General features: G+C 39.0%; 1 protein-coding gene across 8 annotated transcripts in view; it reads left to right on the forward strand.

Moving 5' to 3' along the window:
• Positions 1 to 17,044, forward strand: part of RABGAP1L (RAB GTPase activating protein 1 like) — a 651,588-nt gene extending 634,544 nt beyond the window's left edge. For 6 of the 8 annotated variants that reach the window (XM_047753890.1, XM_047753894.1, XM_047753896.1 and 3 more), the window contains 5 exons: positions 1,392 to 1,496; positions 4,535 to 4,618; positions 7,859 to 7,930; positions 9,794 to 9,991; positions 11,960 to 17,044. In XM_047753890.1, the coding sequence (XP_047609846.1) occupies positions 1,392 to 1,496; positions 4,535 to 4,618; positions 7,859 to 7,930; positions 9,794 to 9,991; positions 11,960 to 12,112 (612 nt within the window). In that variant the 3' untranslated portion in view covers positions 12,113 to 17,044. Of the gene's footprint in view, positions 1 to 1,391; positions 1,497 to 4,318; positions 4,393 to 4,534; positions 4,619 to 7,858; positions 7,931 to 9,793; positions 9,992 to 11,959 lie in introns of those variants that run through there. The other 2 variants (XM_047753891.1, XM_047753893.1) reach the window with 2 other exon arrangements.
• Positions 17,045 to 17,625: the final 581 nt, after the last annotated feature.

A 17,625-nucleotide genomic window follows, 5' to 3' on the forward strand; every position in this document is an offset into this window, starting at 1 on the left:
TTCAAGTACCCAACAGTTCCAAATTATCAACAGAGCTAAAAGCACTGGGCTATGAGACATCAAGAACTGGAAGACAGATCAGAGAAGCTGGAATGTAGTTTCTCTGCCAGGATCCAGCAGACTGTGCTGGCCTGGCCATCTGGACATGTGGGAGATATGGCGAAACACAGACAGAAGGCCACCTGGCCAGTTTTCACGATTACTTGGACAATGTTTTGCTGCTGTCTGCCAGGGATGGCCTCTTCACATAGCTGCCTCTCTTCTGTGTCTGTGGTTTTCTCTGTTGAACTCATCCTGGGGGCCCCCTCCCGTCTGCTTCTCTAGTGACTCAGAGAACCACATTCATTCACTCCTCAGATGCTTAAGGAGCACCTGCTCTGCACCTGCCCTGGGCTCCATGCTGGAAATACAGTGATGAGCAAAAGAGAGGGGTTCCTGCCTTCCTTGCAATTGATTGGGCAAGTCACATAAATGACACACGCTATTCATCACTACAGATCACGCTAGTTGCTATCAAGGGAAATACCAGTTTAGATGGGGGTGGAGAGCCGATTAAGGCGGGGTGAGTGGACAGGGCTCAGACCCACAACCCTGCAGAAGCAAGCTTGAAGCTGAGACTAAAGGGTGAGCTGAGGGCCCTGACAAGCAAAACAGACACGCGTTAACTAAGTTACATACACACAGTGCTCTGTGGTGAATTTTGGCTCTGTATCCAAATTATGAGCAGGATACTCCATAGAAATATAGTCTTTCCTGCCCAGCTTCCTGATCCTTACTTCGCTTTTCCTCAGGGATGTGTCTATCATGGTTTTGGGTCTTCGTTTCTCCTTTCTATGCTCAATGCCATTGTGAGTATCCTGGTAGACCAAGCTACTTCAGCTGGACTTGGAATTTTCTCACCTAACTGTGGTCTGTGGATCCACCTGTCTGCTGGTCCTCTCTAAATCCACCCCACGGGCCCCCAGTTGGAAGCCTCCATGTGAGGCTCCCCCGCTTCATCCAGTCGGTTGGCACCGTCTCAGACTGAGTGCTGCTGTGACATCTGATCATGGGGAAGAAGCAATGGGAAAGAGCGTGGGCTAGGATGCCATTCAAGTCTGAATTCAGACAGTGGCTCTGATCTTAGATATGTGTCCCGGTCGGGTTATTTGATCCTCTCTAAGCTTTGTTATCTGGAATGTAATTTTCACTGTGAAGAGGAGAAATAACGTGTGCCAAGTGCCTGGGGCCTAATCAGCCTTCAGCGAAAGCAGCTACTACCCCCAGAGTGAGCGAGAGGGAAAAGGGAAGGCTTCTGGTAATGTTGGAATGGTAATAACTGGAGGTCAGGGGAAAGTATCCACATGCTTCCTTCACCTTCTTTATGACTGCGCTGTGCTTCTTATCTGCAGGCAGAGGACAAGGCAGATGTGTTGAATAAGGAGCTCCTCTTGACCAAACAGAGGCTGGTGGAAACTGAAGAAGAGAAGAGGAAGCAAGAGGAGGAGACAGCTCAGGTACAGGCACGGGCGGGCTTGTCTCTACACAGGTGTGTGGGTACGTGGAGTTGATTCATACTCTCCACCAGAAGTAAAATTAAATTTATGCTCAATCAAGGGGGATGTTGAAGCAGCACACGTGAGTAGCACTGAGTCATTTCTTTCGAAGGGTGTTCGGAGAAGAAGCAGCGTTTCCGCCCTTGAACAGCTTTTAGGAATTTGCCTTTACTGAGGTGTCTAGAAAGAGTGTTGTTTTTTCTAAGTTTAGGAACTTGGAATGATGATCTAGGAGCGTTGACAAATCTGCAGATTTCGTGTTGTGTCTCCGAGATCATTGACTTCGCTGAAGTCGTTTATGAGAATTGTTAAACCAACAGCCTACAGAGAGCTCTGCTGGGGGCTGCCTCCATCAGTCACGCTTAATTTTCCTGATTCATGCCTTAGAAGAAGGAGCACCAAGTCTTCTGTTCCTAGCAGAGCACTCAGGTCTTATTCCCTGGGGGAATTAAAAAAAGACATCCTTTGGGAAGCAGCTGTGAAGTTAATTCCCTTCAGTGTTCATGTGAGTTGGGAGGCCTATCAGCTGGAAGATGCTGCCATCTGCAAGAAGCCCCAGAGGTGACAGAAGGGGCGCTCCACCCAAGGAGTCCAAGCTTCCAGCTTCCCCGAGGAAGCGCAGGCTGCTTCGGCAAGGTCCTCCAGCTCCGTCAGTCCCAGCCAGGCCTGATTAGCTCATTTATTTTAACGCGTTTCATTCGGAGACATCCATAACACTAAATATAAAACAGAACACAAAACATTTCAAAGGCTGCTATCCAAGCAACCAGAAAAAGTTCCCGTAAAGTTTTAATGAAGGGATGTGTCATTTAGCACCTCCTGGGATTTATAAAAAGTGTTCCATGACTTTTTTTTTTTTTTTTTTAATGATGAGTCTTAGCAATTGCTGTAGACCAAGATTTTTTTTTTTATGTACTCAAAAAGTGTCAGGGGCTGATTGATTACTGAGTTTGTCCTGGGCCTTTTGATCAGTTTTGCTTTTTTTTTTTTTTTTTTGGCTTCTGCTTTTTGGGGGCCCACTTTGGTACTTGAGAACGAGGCTATTAGCACATAAATTAAATCCATGTTTCTCCCCTCTGTATGTTTGTGTGTGTCCTGTTTTATTGGTGTGATTCCCTTGTGAGTGAGGGATTATTCTCATCTACAGTGTAGAGAAATTCAGTGAACTTAACTCAAACCTCTCAACTGTCTCTTCACCCTGAGTCAATGGGGCCTTATCACAGCAGGGAAGAAGGGTGTGCTTGATGACTTTAACTTATGTAAGACAGAGAACAGAGACCAAGACAGACATCTAAGTTTGAATCAATATAACCTAGAAAAGCACTGAGAATTTAGAATGTAGCATATGTGAAGAAATTCAGAAATCTGCTAATGATAAGGCTAGTTATAAACTGCAATACCTTGTGAATATGCAATTACAGAATACACTCCATTCATAATTTGGGATGTTGCAAAGCAGAGCTCATTTATTTTTTCTGATTATGTACTTAAAGATTAACCAGAGTTGGGAATTCCCATTGTGGCGTAGCAGAAATGAAATTGAACTCCTTGATGTTCTGTTTTAGACTCTTATAAGGATAAAGATAGATTCTGAAAGTAAGGTTGACACTTTTTTTGAATTTTTAAAATAAATGTATTTAAACATTTAATAATTGTATAGTGTACATGTCCTGCAGTCATAAAAAGGTTGTTTGGGTATTTTAAAAATTGAAGTGTACTTGATTACAATGTGTTAATTTCTATTATATAGCAAAGTGAATCAGTTATACATACACACAGACACATATTCTTTTTTTTTTTTTCTTTTTAGGGCTGCATCTGTGGCATATGGAAGTTCGCAAGCTAGGGGTTGAATCAGAGCTGCAACTGTTGGCTTATGTCACAGCCATAGCAACATGGGATCCTTAACCCACTGAGCAAGGCCAGGGATTACACCCACATCCTCATGGATAGTAGTTGGGTTCTTAACCCACTGAGCCACAATGAGAACTCCTATACATTCTTTTGTGTGTGTGTGTGTGTGTGTATAAAATTTTTTTTTCTTTTTTTTCTTTTTAGGGCCTCACCTGTGGCACATGGAGGTTCCCCAGCTAGGGGTCAAATCAGAACAGCAATGCCAGATCTGAGCCATGACTGCAACCTACACTATAACTCACGGCAACATTGGATATTTAACCCACTGAGGGACGCCAGGGATCAAACTTGCAACTTCATGGTTTTTAATTGGATTTGTTTCCACTGCACCACAACGGGAACTCCTGTATATTCTTTTTAATTATGGTTTATCACAGAATATTGAATATAGTTCCCTGTGTTGTACAGTAGGACTTTGTTGTTTATCCATTCCATGAGTTTGCATCTGCTACTCCTAAATGCCAAATTCATCCCTCCCCTACCCCTGCCACTCCTGTGGCAACCACAAGTCTGTTCTCTATCTATGAGTCTGTTTCTATTTTATAGTTAGGTGGTTCATTTGGGTCATATTTTCAGATTCCACATGTAAGTAATATATGGTATTTGTTTTTCTCTTTCTGACTTCACTTAATATGATAATCTCTAGCTGCATCTATGTTGTTGCAAATGACATTATTTCATTCTTCTTTAAGGCTGAGTAGTATTCCATTGTGTATATATACCACAGCTTCTTTATCCATTCATCTGTTGATGAACATTTAGATTGTTTGAATAGACACTTATTTACCAATGTATTTATAAAGTCTGTATATGTAAATAAGCAGAAACAGTTTAATAATAGGATTGCTCATATGTCTTATATTTTTCAGGAAAGAAAGATATCTGTATCTTTGGAGATGAATAGATTTTTCAAATGATCAACATGCAGTTTCATTGGGAAAATGTATATACTTACAATTTCATTGGGGAAAATGTTGCTTATGTTGTCATTGACTGTGAATTGGGCAGCCTTGAATGTGGATGTTTGTGGACATGTGTTAAGATTTTGACTGAGTCTTGATGTTTCTCATTCTTATACTTTCTAGCTAAAAGAAGTCTTCAGGAAACAGCTAGAGAAGGCAGAATATGAAATAAAGAAGACTACGGCCATCATTGCTGAGTATAAACAGGTAATGTGCCACCTTGGGTTTTGTCACCATAAACATAATTGTTCTGCTGTTTTCTTTGGAGAAATTTTGTTTTATTTTAGAGTTTCCAGAGCAGTAACTGCACTGCAGAGATTAAATTTGTTGGCTCATTTTCTTGTCTGAAATAGACAGTGGTTGGACATGCTTGCTGATAACATAGGAAGTTTAATTGAGCAACACAATCTGTTGGCTGTTTACAGTGTTTGATAGATTTGGAGGAACAAGAAATCTTATTACCATTGGGATCCTGTTTCTGCCTTACTCAGAAGCTAATTTCCAACAGATCACACATTTGCCTCTTTGCTAAACACTCAAGTTTAGTGATTGTATCAAAGGGCAATAGCTCAGATATCTGTGTGTCCTTTGCTGTCGCAGGAGAGAATGTGGGAGCTCTTTTTCCCACACAGTCGTGTGGCCTTACCCAGTGGAGGCCAGTGTTTGCAGGAAACCTCCTGTTATGTACTTTAAAGTGATCTGTTAGTAGGGAGGGGGCGCTGCTCTCCTGAGGATGTTTCCAGGGGAGCTCAGAAAGCCCTCAATCTGGCTCCAGTAACATCTCTTTGTCCCTGCTGGTCATGCTGAGACATGGCAAGGACCTCTCTGGTTGTTGAAAGACTCTGACTGGACTGTTTTGGTTCCAGTTTTCCAGAATTGTCACGGCACCATATGCCACCTACGTAGCCAAAAATTGTCCTGGGGTTTCCTGCCTCACGTAGGAGTTTGAAGTCTAATGCTTAACTTTTTTTTTTACAAATGTGGGGTTTTTGGCTTATAAAGGAAATGTATCTTCCTTGTGGAAAATTAAGAAAGTGCAGAAAAGCACAAAAAAAGCAAACTTCTCTTAATCTTGCCAACTAGAAATTATAATATACCGAATATGCCTCGTCGCTATATAAATAAAAATGTCGATGATGTCATTCATGCTTTTGGGGGGGAAGGAATTCATTTGTATATTATGAACAAATGAATAATTAGAAGACTGATTAGAAATAAGGCTTCAGAGCTGTGTTACTCTCTTTTATAAGCAGTATGTGTGTGTGTGTGTGTAAATCTATGTATATTTAATGCCTGCTACATGTGAGGCCTGATACTTTGGAGGAATAAAAGGTAAATTCATTTAATTTCTCTCCTCTGGAAGTTGATCTTGTAATAGGGAGGTAAACCCTGTCCATAAATAGGAGAAGAGGGAATTTATTACATATGGGAAATGAGGAATCCCTTCCTGGAGAAGGGGTGATTGAGTTGTGCTTCAGATGCTAGGTGAGGCGTGGATATCTGGAGATGGAGGAGAGGATGGGAATGGTGGCAGGAGGGAAACAGCTTGTACACAGGCATGGGAGGCAGGGCAGGGCAGGGGGTGGGGGAAGATTAGTGAACAAAGAGTTTTGTTGAACAAGTTTCAAGTATAGTAGAAGCAAAGGTGAGCTGGCGCCCAGCTCAAGGAAGATGTACAGGAATAGGCTGGGGAATTTGGATTTGATTCCTTTTGTAGTAGGAAAGTGGCAAGAGCAGGAACACATACGTGGCACTCTCTGTCCCTGTGAGAAATGTGTAGCCAAGTGGAGAGATGCAGACGCAAAGACAGCAGTAAGAGGTGAACAGAGGAGTGTTCAACAGGTGAGAAAAAATAAGGCCCTGAACTAAAATAAGTAGTAATGAAAACAGAGAAGCAGGAGACACAAAAGAGTCATTTTTTGCTAGAGAAGGGAAAGCACTGGAAGTGATCCTGAGATTTTGAATTTGGGTGAACTAGGAGAAAGATTGATTAGAGATTAACCAACACAAGGAACACTAAAGACCTGGTGCAATGGAACTTGCCATGGCTACACATGCATTTTTTTCATCAGCGTGTTAGTCCTTGGGTGGACGCCTTGTGCAGCTCTTCAAAGAGCCGTCCTTGGGGCTCCTCATGAACATTATCTGGCAAGCACTTCAAGTATTGTAAAGGGCAGCAGACCCATCTCTTTGAAGATAATTCAAAATAAAGCAGAATCCAACTGCCCTCTGTAAGTGGAATTGGCTGTTTGGGGCTATGTATCAGAATATTGGGGTTTAGTTAAAAGGGTATATGGTTTGCCAAAATTGCCAGAGAGAGTGTGTCCTTTCAACATAAGCCAATCTACGCCTATTTATTGCTTCTAGGCTTGGATCTGGAGAAACTGGAAACTGAACTCAGCGAGTGGTCCCTGGTCCCTTGACCTTTTTGTACTTTAAAATAAGATATCCCCTGACTGTTTTTGGGTTTTTGTTTTTTTTTTTGCATTTTTTCCCAAATAAAAAATTCTTAAACTCAAGTTTAGCAAGGTTTGAACTTCCAGTAAAAAACACAAATTTAGGTGGGGGGGGGGGTGCTTTGAAAGCATTTATTTCTGTCTGTTCCTGGTATTGTTAGCACATTATATGATGGTGCTATATGAAGCCCTTTATATACATTTTTCCCCACCAATTAGCACAGCATAGCACTTTTAAGTTATGAGGAAACTGAGGTTTAGAAAGATTAGTGAATTTGCCCAAGGACTGAATGCTAGAAAGTCATAAGGCTGGACTTTCAGGCTTTTCAGTTATGTCATGTTGATTAGAGTTTTAAGTCTTTATTATTTTCTGGTCTTTTTTTTTTTTTTTTTTGGCCATGCCCATGGCATGCAGAAATTCCCAAATGAGGGATCAGACTGGAGCCACAGCAACGATAATACCTCCTTAACCACTAGGCCGCCAGGGAATTGCTTTTCTATTTTCTGGCCATTTTAACTTTTAAAAAATTCACTCTGTCATTTCCTAGGGAAACTTTTGTAATTGAAAACAGAAACTCTTTCTGTAGCTGTAGACAGGAGACATTTCTAGTTCAGAATTCATCAGATTCCTGCGATAGTACTTTGCCCAAAGTAGATACTCTGCAAAGATTCTGTAGTTGATTCCAAAGTGAGGACAGGATGTCACTGGAACCAGTCATGAAGGCTAGGAACAGAAGGAAATCAAATCTACCCGTGTGTTTTCTTTTTTTCTACTGATCGAGTTAGAGATGTGCTATACACACAGAACACTGTCAGGCTTTCTGCTCCTTGTTGCAGGAATAACTGGCATTTGCAGGGCTACCCATCTGCAAAAGTTCTCCCATCATCAGAGATACTGGAGTGATATATGCGTGGATAAACAGCTATCCATGTACATGTGCTACAAGAGTCATCGTATTTTCTAGTAAAGAAGCTCTTTTCTTTCTCTTAGATCTGTTCCCAGTTGAGTACCAGACTCGAGAAACAACAGGCAGCCAGCAAGGAGGAGCTGGAAGTGGTCAAGGTGAGGAAGAATGAACTAGTTATGTGATATTATTTCTTCCGAATTCATGTAGTCCTGAGTGAGTACCTGATAGGAGCATCCCAATAGACAATGATCCCTACCTCCCCACCCTTGTTTTAGGATTTAGGGATTATGGAGAATAAAATCTCTCTTCTGACTGGTGTGTGAGCCAGCTGAAAGGTTATGTTCCCTTAAATCTCATGGGTTGTCAGAGACAGGTAACATGAGAGGAGGTAGGGTTTCAGCATTGTCACAAGAGGGCCCTGAGCTTTCTTTTCGTTGGAAACCTGGAACCCTCAGCAGCCTGCGTCCCAACTGTGCCTGAATTGATGTGACTTCAGCGTGCAACTCATTTGAACCATCCCACGGCTCTCTCAAACTATGGATGCCAGGGGCACTCTAGAACTCAGCGGCAGAAAAGTGTTAGGTAACTGATTCTTCCACCAAAATTTTGGAGATTTGTTTTTAATGCATTTATTTATATGCTGCCCCCTGGTGGTAAAAACTTCTTATGTTGATTACCTATTTGAAAAAAGTGTTCACTGAGTCTATAGAAACAGCCATAAACCAAAAAGGATCAGTATTCCTAAGTAGTAATGTTGGCACAGCCAACCCTTGGAACCAGTGTTACAGAAACCTGATATATTTCTGCTTGAATGTATTCAGATTTACACTAGTACCTAAAGGCATTTTAGACACTGTAGCATATCATTTAACAGCTCGACAAGTTATTTAACCTCTCCCAAACTTTATTTGTATTCTGCAAAATAGAAATAACATTACCTACCTCAGAAGGTCAGTTTGAAGATTAAATAAGATAATGTATATAGAGTGCTTGGTTTAGTAGTTGGCACACAATAAATGCTCAGGAAACACATATTTTATAAGTTATAACCTGAAAATCTGAGACATGAGAACTGAAAATATGAACCCAGTTCTGAGAAGGTGACTTTTCAGGATTCAGGCCTGGGAGACATGCTTGAACATGCCTGAGGAAAAATTTAATGACCAGCTGCATATGGAATGAAGGAGAGGCTAATGGAAAGACTACACCAAAATCTCGAGGCCTAAATGGTGGAGTAACGCACAGTGACACAGGGGTGCTTTGTGTGTGTGTGAAGAGAGGAGTGCAGTTATGGGTATGGACACACTGAGCTTGTTGTAACAGTAGGCCATCAAAATAGAAATATTCTGTAATATCTCTTCTCTCTAAACTTTCGAATATTTTGAAAATATCTTAAGAAAACAGTAGCACTCTTGTTCAGTGCTGTGTGCTCAGCCAGCAGTCCAGACATGTGGCAGAGGTACTTTTATCACCTTCAACAATAAAGATCATCTTTGCTTAAAGCTGAGCAAAAGTATATACACTTTATTTATTGCAAAGGTAGGCTTGAGTTCATGAGAATGACCTTGCTCAGTCTCCCATAGGCAAATTACTTAAACTCTTAAGTTTCTTCATGTATAAAAGGCGGGTGATAATAGTACTTAATCATACAGTGGCTCTAGGATTAAATGAGGTGATGTATGTGGAACATGTGGCATGGAACTTGGCATCTGGTAAGAATAATGGTAGTGCAAACTTCTGGAACAGATTTCAGAAAAAAAAATGCTATATAATACTTTCTATCCCCAACATTCTCCCTAGAGATACTTTAAGAAAAAGAAGCACCTGTCTTGGATAGTTGGGTTTGGTGCTAACCATGACCATTTTGGTTGTAGCACAATAAAAATAATTGCTTTCATAAATGGGTCTGCATTTGATGACAACAAGCGGTATCTAAATAAAAAATCATATTGCATTGTTTCGGGAAGTGATCTATGGAAATACAGTTTGATGTTGGTTATCTCATTTGGATTTTTCAGGGTAAAATGATGGCATGTAAACACTGCAGTGACATTTTCAGCAAGGAAGGTGCTCTGAAAGTAGCAGCCATAAGCAGAGAGGACCAGGGAATTGAATCGGATGATGAGAAGGACTCTCTTAAGAAGCAGCTGAGGGAGATGGAGCTGGAATTGGCACAAACCAAACTGCAGCTGGTGGAGGCCAAGTGTAAAATCCAGGTTGGTGATTTGAGAAAAGATCAGTAGAAAAAAATGAACACTTTGTGGCCTAGGATATTCTAATACTGTAGAATATACCTGGAGCACTCAGAATCACTGCAATGTTACCATATATGATGAATACATTTTCTGCCCATGGATGATATGCAGTTTTGCATCATTTTTAAACACTGATATAAACAAACACATAGTTTAAAATACAATTAAAATTATATCTTACGAGAACTTAAGTATATGCTTTTTTTTTTTGTCTTTTCTAAGACTGCACTCATGGTATATGGAAGTTCCAGGCTAGAAGTCTAATCAGAGTTGTAGCTGCTGGCCTACACCACAGCCACAGCAATGCAGGATCCAAACCATGTCTGCAGCCTACACCACAGCTCAAGGCGACTCCAGATCCTTAACCCACTGAGCTATGCCAGGGATCAAACCCGCTCATGGTTCCTAGTTGGATTCGTTAACCACTGAGCCACGATGGGAACTCCTTAAGTATGTTTTTTTTTAAATTTAATTTAATTTAATTTAATTTAATTTAATTTTATTTTTTGTCTTCTTAGGGCCACACCCACTGCAAATGGAAGTTCTCAGTCTAGGAGTCAAGTCAGAGCTACCGCTGCCAGCCTACACCACAAGCAACACAGGATCTGAGCCACATCTGCGAACTACACCACAGCTCATGGCAATGCCGGATCCTTAACCCAACAAGTGAGGCCAAGGATTGAACCTGCATCCTCATGGATGCTAGTTGGGTTCGTTACTGCTGAGACACGGGGCTAGTATAGCCATGGGAACTACAAGTTTATGCCTTTTTAGTTTACCCTGATATACACACACACACACACACACACACACACACATATACATACACACACATATATATATACACACACACACACGTATATACATATATATATGTGTATATATATATATATATATATATATACACATATATATATTGTTTTGTTTTGTTTTCTTTTTTCCCTCCCCAAGGTCCTTTCTCATTGAACTTGGTCACTTAGCTTATCCTGAAAGTTGAAAGATCAAACCCCCCTTGTTTTCCTTCCCCCTGGCAGTGGAACATTGGCTGACAGCCATTCTTCTCTTTGGAGCTTCTCATCTTTACCTGTTTTTGCCAAATCCCTTTCCCTGTAATCTCTTTCCATACTGGAGGATATCAGAATTGGAGAAATAGTCCTGGCTTCTGATGGGCAATTCCCATTTCCTTTTAACCAGTAGTCCTTACCCTGGCCTGTGTCTTGCCATACAAAGGGCCAGCTGCACTACACTAAAGATCCTTAACTCTTCTGTGTCGGACTTTGTACGTTGTTCTCAGGGGCAAAGACCATGTGTTTGGAACTAGAACTCATTCATGCTTAAGCTATCAGTAAAAATTCATTCTATCTCTACATTTGTATTTACCCGTGGTTCTAAACATGTTCCTTCAGGCTGCACCATAAACCTAGATTTGGACCTCAATTTCAGGGAGAAAAGGGGGGTAAACAGGGTTTCATTTCTCTGATCAGAGAAAGCACAGATTCTGGGTTTTAGTGGTAATTCTTTTATTTTTTTTTTAATGACAATAACCATCACTTTTTAATTTTTTTAAATTTTTTCTACTTGCATAGCATTTTATTTTATTTTATTTTATTTATTTTATTTCCCCAATGCATTATTTTTTTTTCTACAGTACAGCATGGTGACCCAGTTACACATACATGTATACATTCTTTTTTCTCACATTATCATGCTCCATCGTAAATGACTACTTTAGCGGTAATTCTTTTAGCTCTAAAAATCTTTTCTTGCATTAAGAAGCCAACTAAATCTCTCCTGGGTTTTATAGGAAGAAAGCTATGGCTATATAGACTTGGGGATTCCAAACTCTATACTCTAGTTTTTTGGGTGTTTTTTTTTTTTGGCGGAGAGAAAACATTTATATAACTCAGATGATTTTCTTTCTTTAATTAGGAACTTGAACATCAGAGAGGAGCCCTTATGAATGAAATCCAAGCTGCAAAAAACTCTTGGTTTAGCAAAACCCTGAACTCTATCAAAACGGCCACAGGCACACAGCCCCTGCAGCCACCGCAGGCCACCCAGCCCCCCAAAGAGAGCACGTAGTTCCAGCCTCACCCAAGCACAAGAGCACAATGATCAAAGCAACGGTAACCCAGGAAGATCCTCCCTGGTGTCCCTTTGAAGGAGAGTAAAGGAGGCCAGACAGCAAGTCACGATCTTTCAGTAGCTCTCACTCTTTCTTGTGCGACACTTTCAAAGGGATGTAATTTAAACTAACATGGTTTATGTTAAATACCTGTTTTTGTGCTTCTTCACGGAAGGCCGTGTTCTGATCCATCATAGTATTACACATTATTTTATATGCCTGATGTTTGACTGGAAATAAGTAATTCAGAACTAAATGCTTTTTATTTAGAGCTAGAATTATTCATAATTATTTTTATCTTACATAAAAATGGAGATGTCTTTTATTCCAAGATTGAAGTGATAGGAAGCTATTTGTCATAGAAAAAAGAAAAAAAAAAAGATTGAAACCTAAACCTCCTAACTTTCAGGATTTATTCAGATAAAGCACTCTGGGGCCAGTCACGACCACTGTCAGGTTTCCTCCTGAAAATGATTCCCTGGATAGTGATAACCTTGTCCGAAAGAAAGAACAGATCTGGAAATGAACAGTTCCCAAGGAGAATTACTTCATTTTTATTTTCTTTGGGGTACATCTGGAAATAAAGTGCCAAGAACCACGGAATAAGGTTAGACTATTGAGAACACACATGAGATAGAAAGAACTGAGGTTTTGACATATGCAGGATAAAATAAATCATTTTGGTCCTACTATTCTAACAGGTCCCTTTAAGAACTCCATCTGGGAATTGCAAGTTCCTAAGAATGAGCACAGTTGTGACTTCTGGCAAATGTACAGTCAGAAGTGGATGCTGTGAGTTGCATCTTTAGGGATCTTCACAAGAGAAGCTAGAAAGGCCCAGGAACAGCTGTTGTGCTTAGAATGGAATAGAACCAGAGACAGAGTATTTCATTTAATGTTGTTATATACTTGCTAAGGAAACACTAATATACTATAACTTTGTTAAAGTTATGAAATGGGAAATAGAGGTCAGCTTCATGTCATCTTAGTGTAATATTAGGCAACTTTTTCTGATTTCTGTAGCTTCCTAAAAATGTGCCCCTGGTACCCCTAGATAAAGAGATGCAAATGCATTTGTAACATTTTTGATTGCATATAAAACCTTTATAGAAATACTTATCTCATGGAAAGGTAAAGCTATTGTTTAAAAGTTGATGGAAATATTTTTTTCAATTATATTTAACATGTCTTTATAAATAGACCTTGCAGGAAAATCCTTTGGTAAGGGAAAAACTAATTTTCCCATTTTTAAAGCTGTTTTGGAGGCCTTTGGTCCTTTTACACCAACCAAACTACTGTCAGCTATGTACAGTAACATGTATTGATACTCTTCCTTGGCTTCGTTGTTGAGCATATTTTTTGCAAGGGATCTTAAACTCTGCAGTGCCAGAGCAATTCTCATCTGTGCCATACGTCGCAGTTAAAAGTAATATACTCTTGGAGGTAAAAAGCATAAAAACCATATTCACTCCAGGAGCATGCACTACAAGCTCTTCACGGTGGATCCTTTCCTCAAAAATAATCATTAAACTCTAAAAAGTTAAGTCCCTTTCATCAGTAAGTGTTCATATCACCTATAACCCATAAAACTGATGTGGCTGTTATCCTTCGTCACACTCATCAAATAATACTTTTCTTACAAAAATTTTTTTTTTTTGTCCTCCACATCTTTTATCATAGTTTTCATTTCCTTTCACCCAAAAGGAAAGTAACTCAGCATTCTGAGTATCTGTGTTGACTTTAACATTCACTACATGGTGGTTTAGAAAAGGTAATTTTTTTTCTTTTTTTGTAAAATATAATGGCTAGAAAATTGCATCTTGGTACTTGTTTCTATAAATCATTTAGTATAATTTGTTAGCTTTACTGGTACTTCATGCTTTAGATCCCAAGAAGCCTTGTACACGTTGCCTTATCAAATGGCTAGCTAAATTAAAGCTCTTCTTTTGTGTTTTGTGACTCTCATAAATCTAACTGTACAGAGCTCTTATACCATTTCACAGAATGCCTAAATTGAATAATTTTCCTTAAATGGCAGTTGAGAGAGAAATAGCTGTACGTCCTTACCTGTAGTTATTACCTGTAGACATGGCTCAATTTCATAGCCCCTTATATTTTTTTCTTTAAACAAAATCAGTAGGTACATACATTCCAAACATTTAATAAATTCATCTTTTGCATTTTTAAAAACTCTTTTAAAAGATTATAATGACCATCTATAGATTTTTTTTTTTTGTACCCTTCTCCAGTTCCGAATCATACTTGGGTATGCGTATTGGTACCATAGACTAAACTGGCCCTCCCTGCAATGCCTTTGGGTGAGTAGCAACTGCAAATACAGAAAAAAAGAAAATTGAAAAGTTGGTAAATTATTCATATAATGTTATAATAGCACTGTCTCAAACCACATGTCCTTTACCATGTATTGATTAAAAACTCATGCATCCAAGCATTAAGTAACTGCTAATTTTAATTTCTCTTATTTTGAGTATATTTGAAAATTGCTACTCCTCTCTTGATTTCTTTTAGAAGGAGATTGACCAGCCCAAATATCCAGGAAATTTCCAAATTTCCAAGTGTTTTTCTTCTTTCCCTAGTATAAAACAGCCAACATTTGCAGCATTCTGAAAAGTGATTTTTTTTCATTAAATTCTGCAGAATCAATTAAGGGAATGAAATTCAATTTGACAATTCAATCATTAGCTTTTATATCTTAAGAATCTTAACACATTCCTTAAAGCTGAAAGAAACCAAGCTGAATTTTGCAGTGCATTGTTTGCTAGCTTCCTACATCCTGAGCCATGGCACAATTTAGTTATATTTAGTTACATATGATTTAATGCAAAAGAATTTTCAGTTACCTATAATGTTTTATATATGAGTGCCTATCAGAAACACTAATAGGAATGTGACATAGGCCTATGGCCTATTTTTCCATGCAACCAGTAACACTCTTCCCCTCTCCCAGCTATTAAGTTAGTAGTTTATTCTTCATTGGCTTTCTTAAATTTCCATAATAAGGTAGGAAAGTAATCTTTGTACTAATGTTGGGATATTTAATAGTATTTATCTTGTTTCCATTGTTTTCAAAAATTTTAATTCTCTTATGCTATGTATTAATATTTATTTTTCTCAAACCTTTACTCCATTTTCTTAAAATATTTTCCAGCTAATAACTAGTGGTTAATTTCCTAGCTAAACTGAGAAAAACAAGAGGATACATAGTTTAGGGCACAAGAGGTGAGAGTTAGATCCTTTAAGTTGATTAGTTACAAATCATTCTGCTAAGGTAGTTGTCTGATTTCAGGATCCTTTTAGAGAGAAAGGAGCCTTTAAAAAATCAAATACTTTGTTTTAGCTTTCTTGAAAAGAACACTTTTATTTACTAAGATGATTCCGTTGTATAACTTACTCTTTACAAAAAAACACTCTAAAGTAGCTCTGATTCTCTTGCTTCAGTTACAAGTAGATGAGAGCGTGGACAAACTCTGTTGTTTGATTTGAATGTTGTGAGGTGTGTGTGTGTTTGTGTGTGTGTGTGAGTGTGTGTGTGTGTGTGTGAAAGAGAGATTGGTAGAATTTTATATGGAGTCCCTGCCTCTTTTGAATACCCAGGTACCATGCAACTGAACATGCACATGGTGATCAGATATAGAAGGCCAGACACAGCTCAGTGGCCTGTTTTCCTACCAGACGTAACTTGTTCCCTCTAGTTGCCATGCTGGTAACATTGAACTGGAACTGCTCCACAACATACTTCCTCTCTTAGAGTGGCTTCCATACAATACAGGCAAAGCCCTGAGGCATTTTCCTACCTTTCAAAAGCTATCAAAACAAATACTTCAGTATGGGCTGCACCTCAGTAGGAGATGATCTTGAGTTGTAAGGAGAAAAGTGGATGTTTACAAGTAGCCTAGTAACTACAGTCAGCTGTCAGATGTTCCCTACTAAGCTTCCATCTAAAAGACTACATGTTAAGTTTATCTTCAAATGAATTTGCTACCTGCTATAAAAACATCTTCACCAACACGTCCCACTCTCCCCACCCCCACCCCTGGTTTATCATTTGTGGTATTCTGAAAACTTTAAAAGAATCATTGAGTAGAAAATTAATATTTTAAGTTTCTTTCCCTTTTCATTGGCAATAAATTAACATGTAAAATCTGTTAATAACTATATATTATATATGGACTAAAATATAGGAAACTGATTGATACGGACATAAATACATCAAGACTCTGGTGTCATGAAAGCACAAGAATAAAGCCTGGAAATGGTCCCAGAATCCAAGATTCCAATAACCTTTGCATCAGTTTCACTATTTTTGGTATTTTGCATAATATATGGATCCTTAATTCAAATAAAGAAAAAAAGTTTCTCAGCCCCACTTTATTTATTTCAATTCCTACCTTTCCCCTTGCTGGGGAGGTAGTAGAAATTCTATGCCATCTATTTTTGTGAATTCTATGATTTTGTCCATGGCTTCTCCAATGAAAACAGGTTCCAGAATAAAGGAGTTGATTAGACCAAACTGCTAATTGACTACAAAAGAAATTAGTGAGCAGCTTTTCTCCTCTCTAAACACTGACCAATTAGATGTTTCCATAATTCCATGTATTATGTATAGTACACTCTATAAATGTAAATGTAATGCTTGTTAAGAAAAGTGCAATTTATTGTACATTGTCCCAACAAATGTTTACTTTTATAATTGTTATGAACTTGAATTGGATTAGTATCTTGTTTTCACGTGTGAATGAAGCCTTGTGAAGTAAACAAATGCAAGAAGGTAGCAAGGTGACTGTTTTTGTGAGCCAGTGATGTTTTCAATGCTTTGTGTTGCCCCTTTGGCCCCATTAAGCAGTAATAAACATTTGTTCTGGAAACCATACATGTCTTTTTTACTTTCTTTAGTTGATTTTATTCTGAATCATCTGAACCCGGTTTTTATGTAAAACTTATCTGACACTAGATTCTACACAAGCAAGAAGAAATACACAGGAATTTGTTCCAGGTTATACCTACCCTACAAAACGATATCCTGTACAGCACAGCCAAGTGCCCTGTATTCCTCTCTGTAGAGATTCTTTGGTTGCAAGTTAACAGAAACTCTCTCCAGCTAGCTTACTAATAATGCAATTAAATAAGAAGAAAAAAGTATATTTAATTCATAGCTACCAAAAGCTAAATTGTTGGGCCTGAGGCAGCAATGGGGAGAGGGAACTGGTATTCCATCAGGAACCTAAGCAACTGTCCTCATAATCACTCTTCTGCTTGTTTTGCCAGGTGATGCTTATCTGCTCCTGCCTCTTTGAAAAGAGGCATCTGCTTCTAAATGCACAGCTTCCAAGTTTACATGTCTTCTCTTCAAGTGACCAGCAGAGATGGACTAGCATCTCAGCATCCCAATTCCAAAATCTTGCAAAAATATGCTTGGCTAGTCCTGGATTTGGTGGCTACTGCTAGCCTT

Source organism: Phacochoerus africanus, chromosome 11, assembly GCF_016906955.1.
Source record: "Phacochoerus africanus isolate WHEZ1 chromosome 11, ROS_Pafr_v1, whole genome shotgun sequence".
NCBI lineage: Eukaryota > Metazoa > Chordata > Mammalia > Artiodactyla > Suidae > Phacochoerus > Phacochoerus africanus.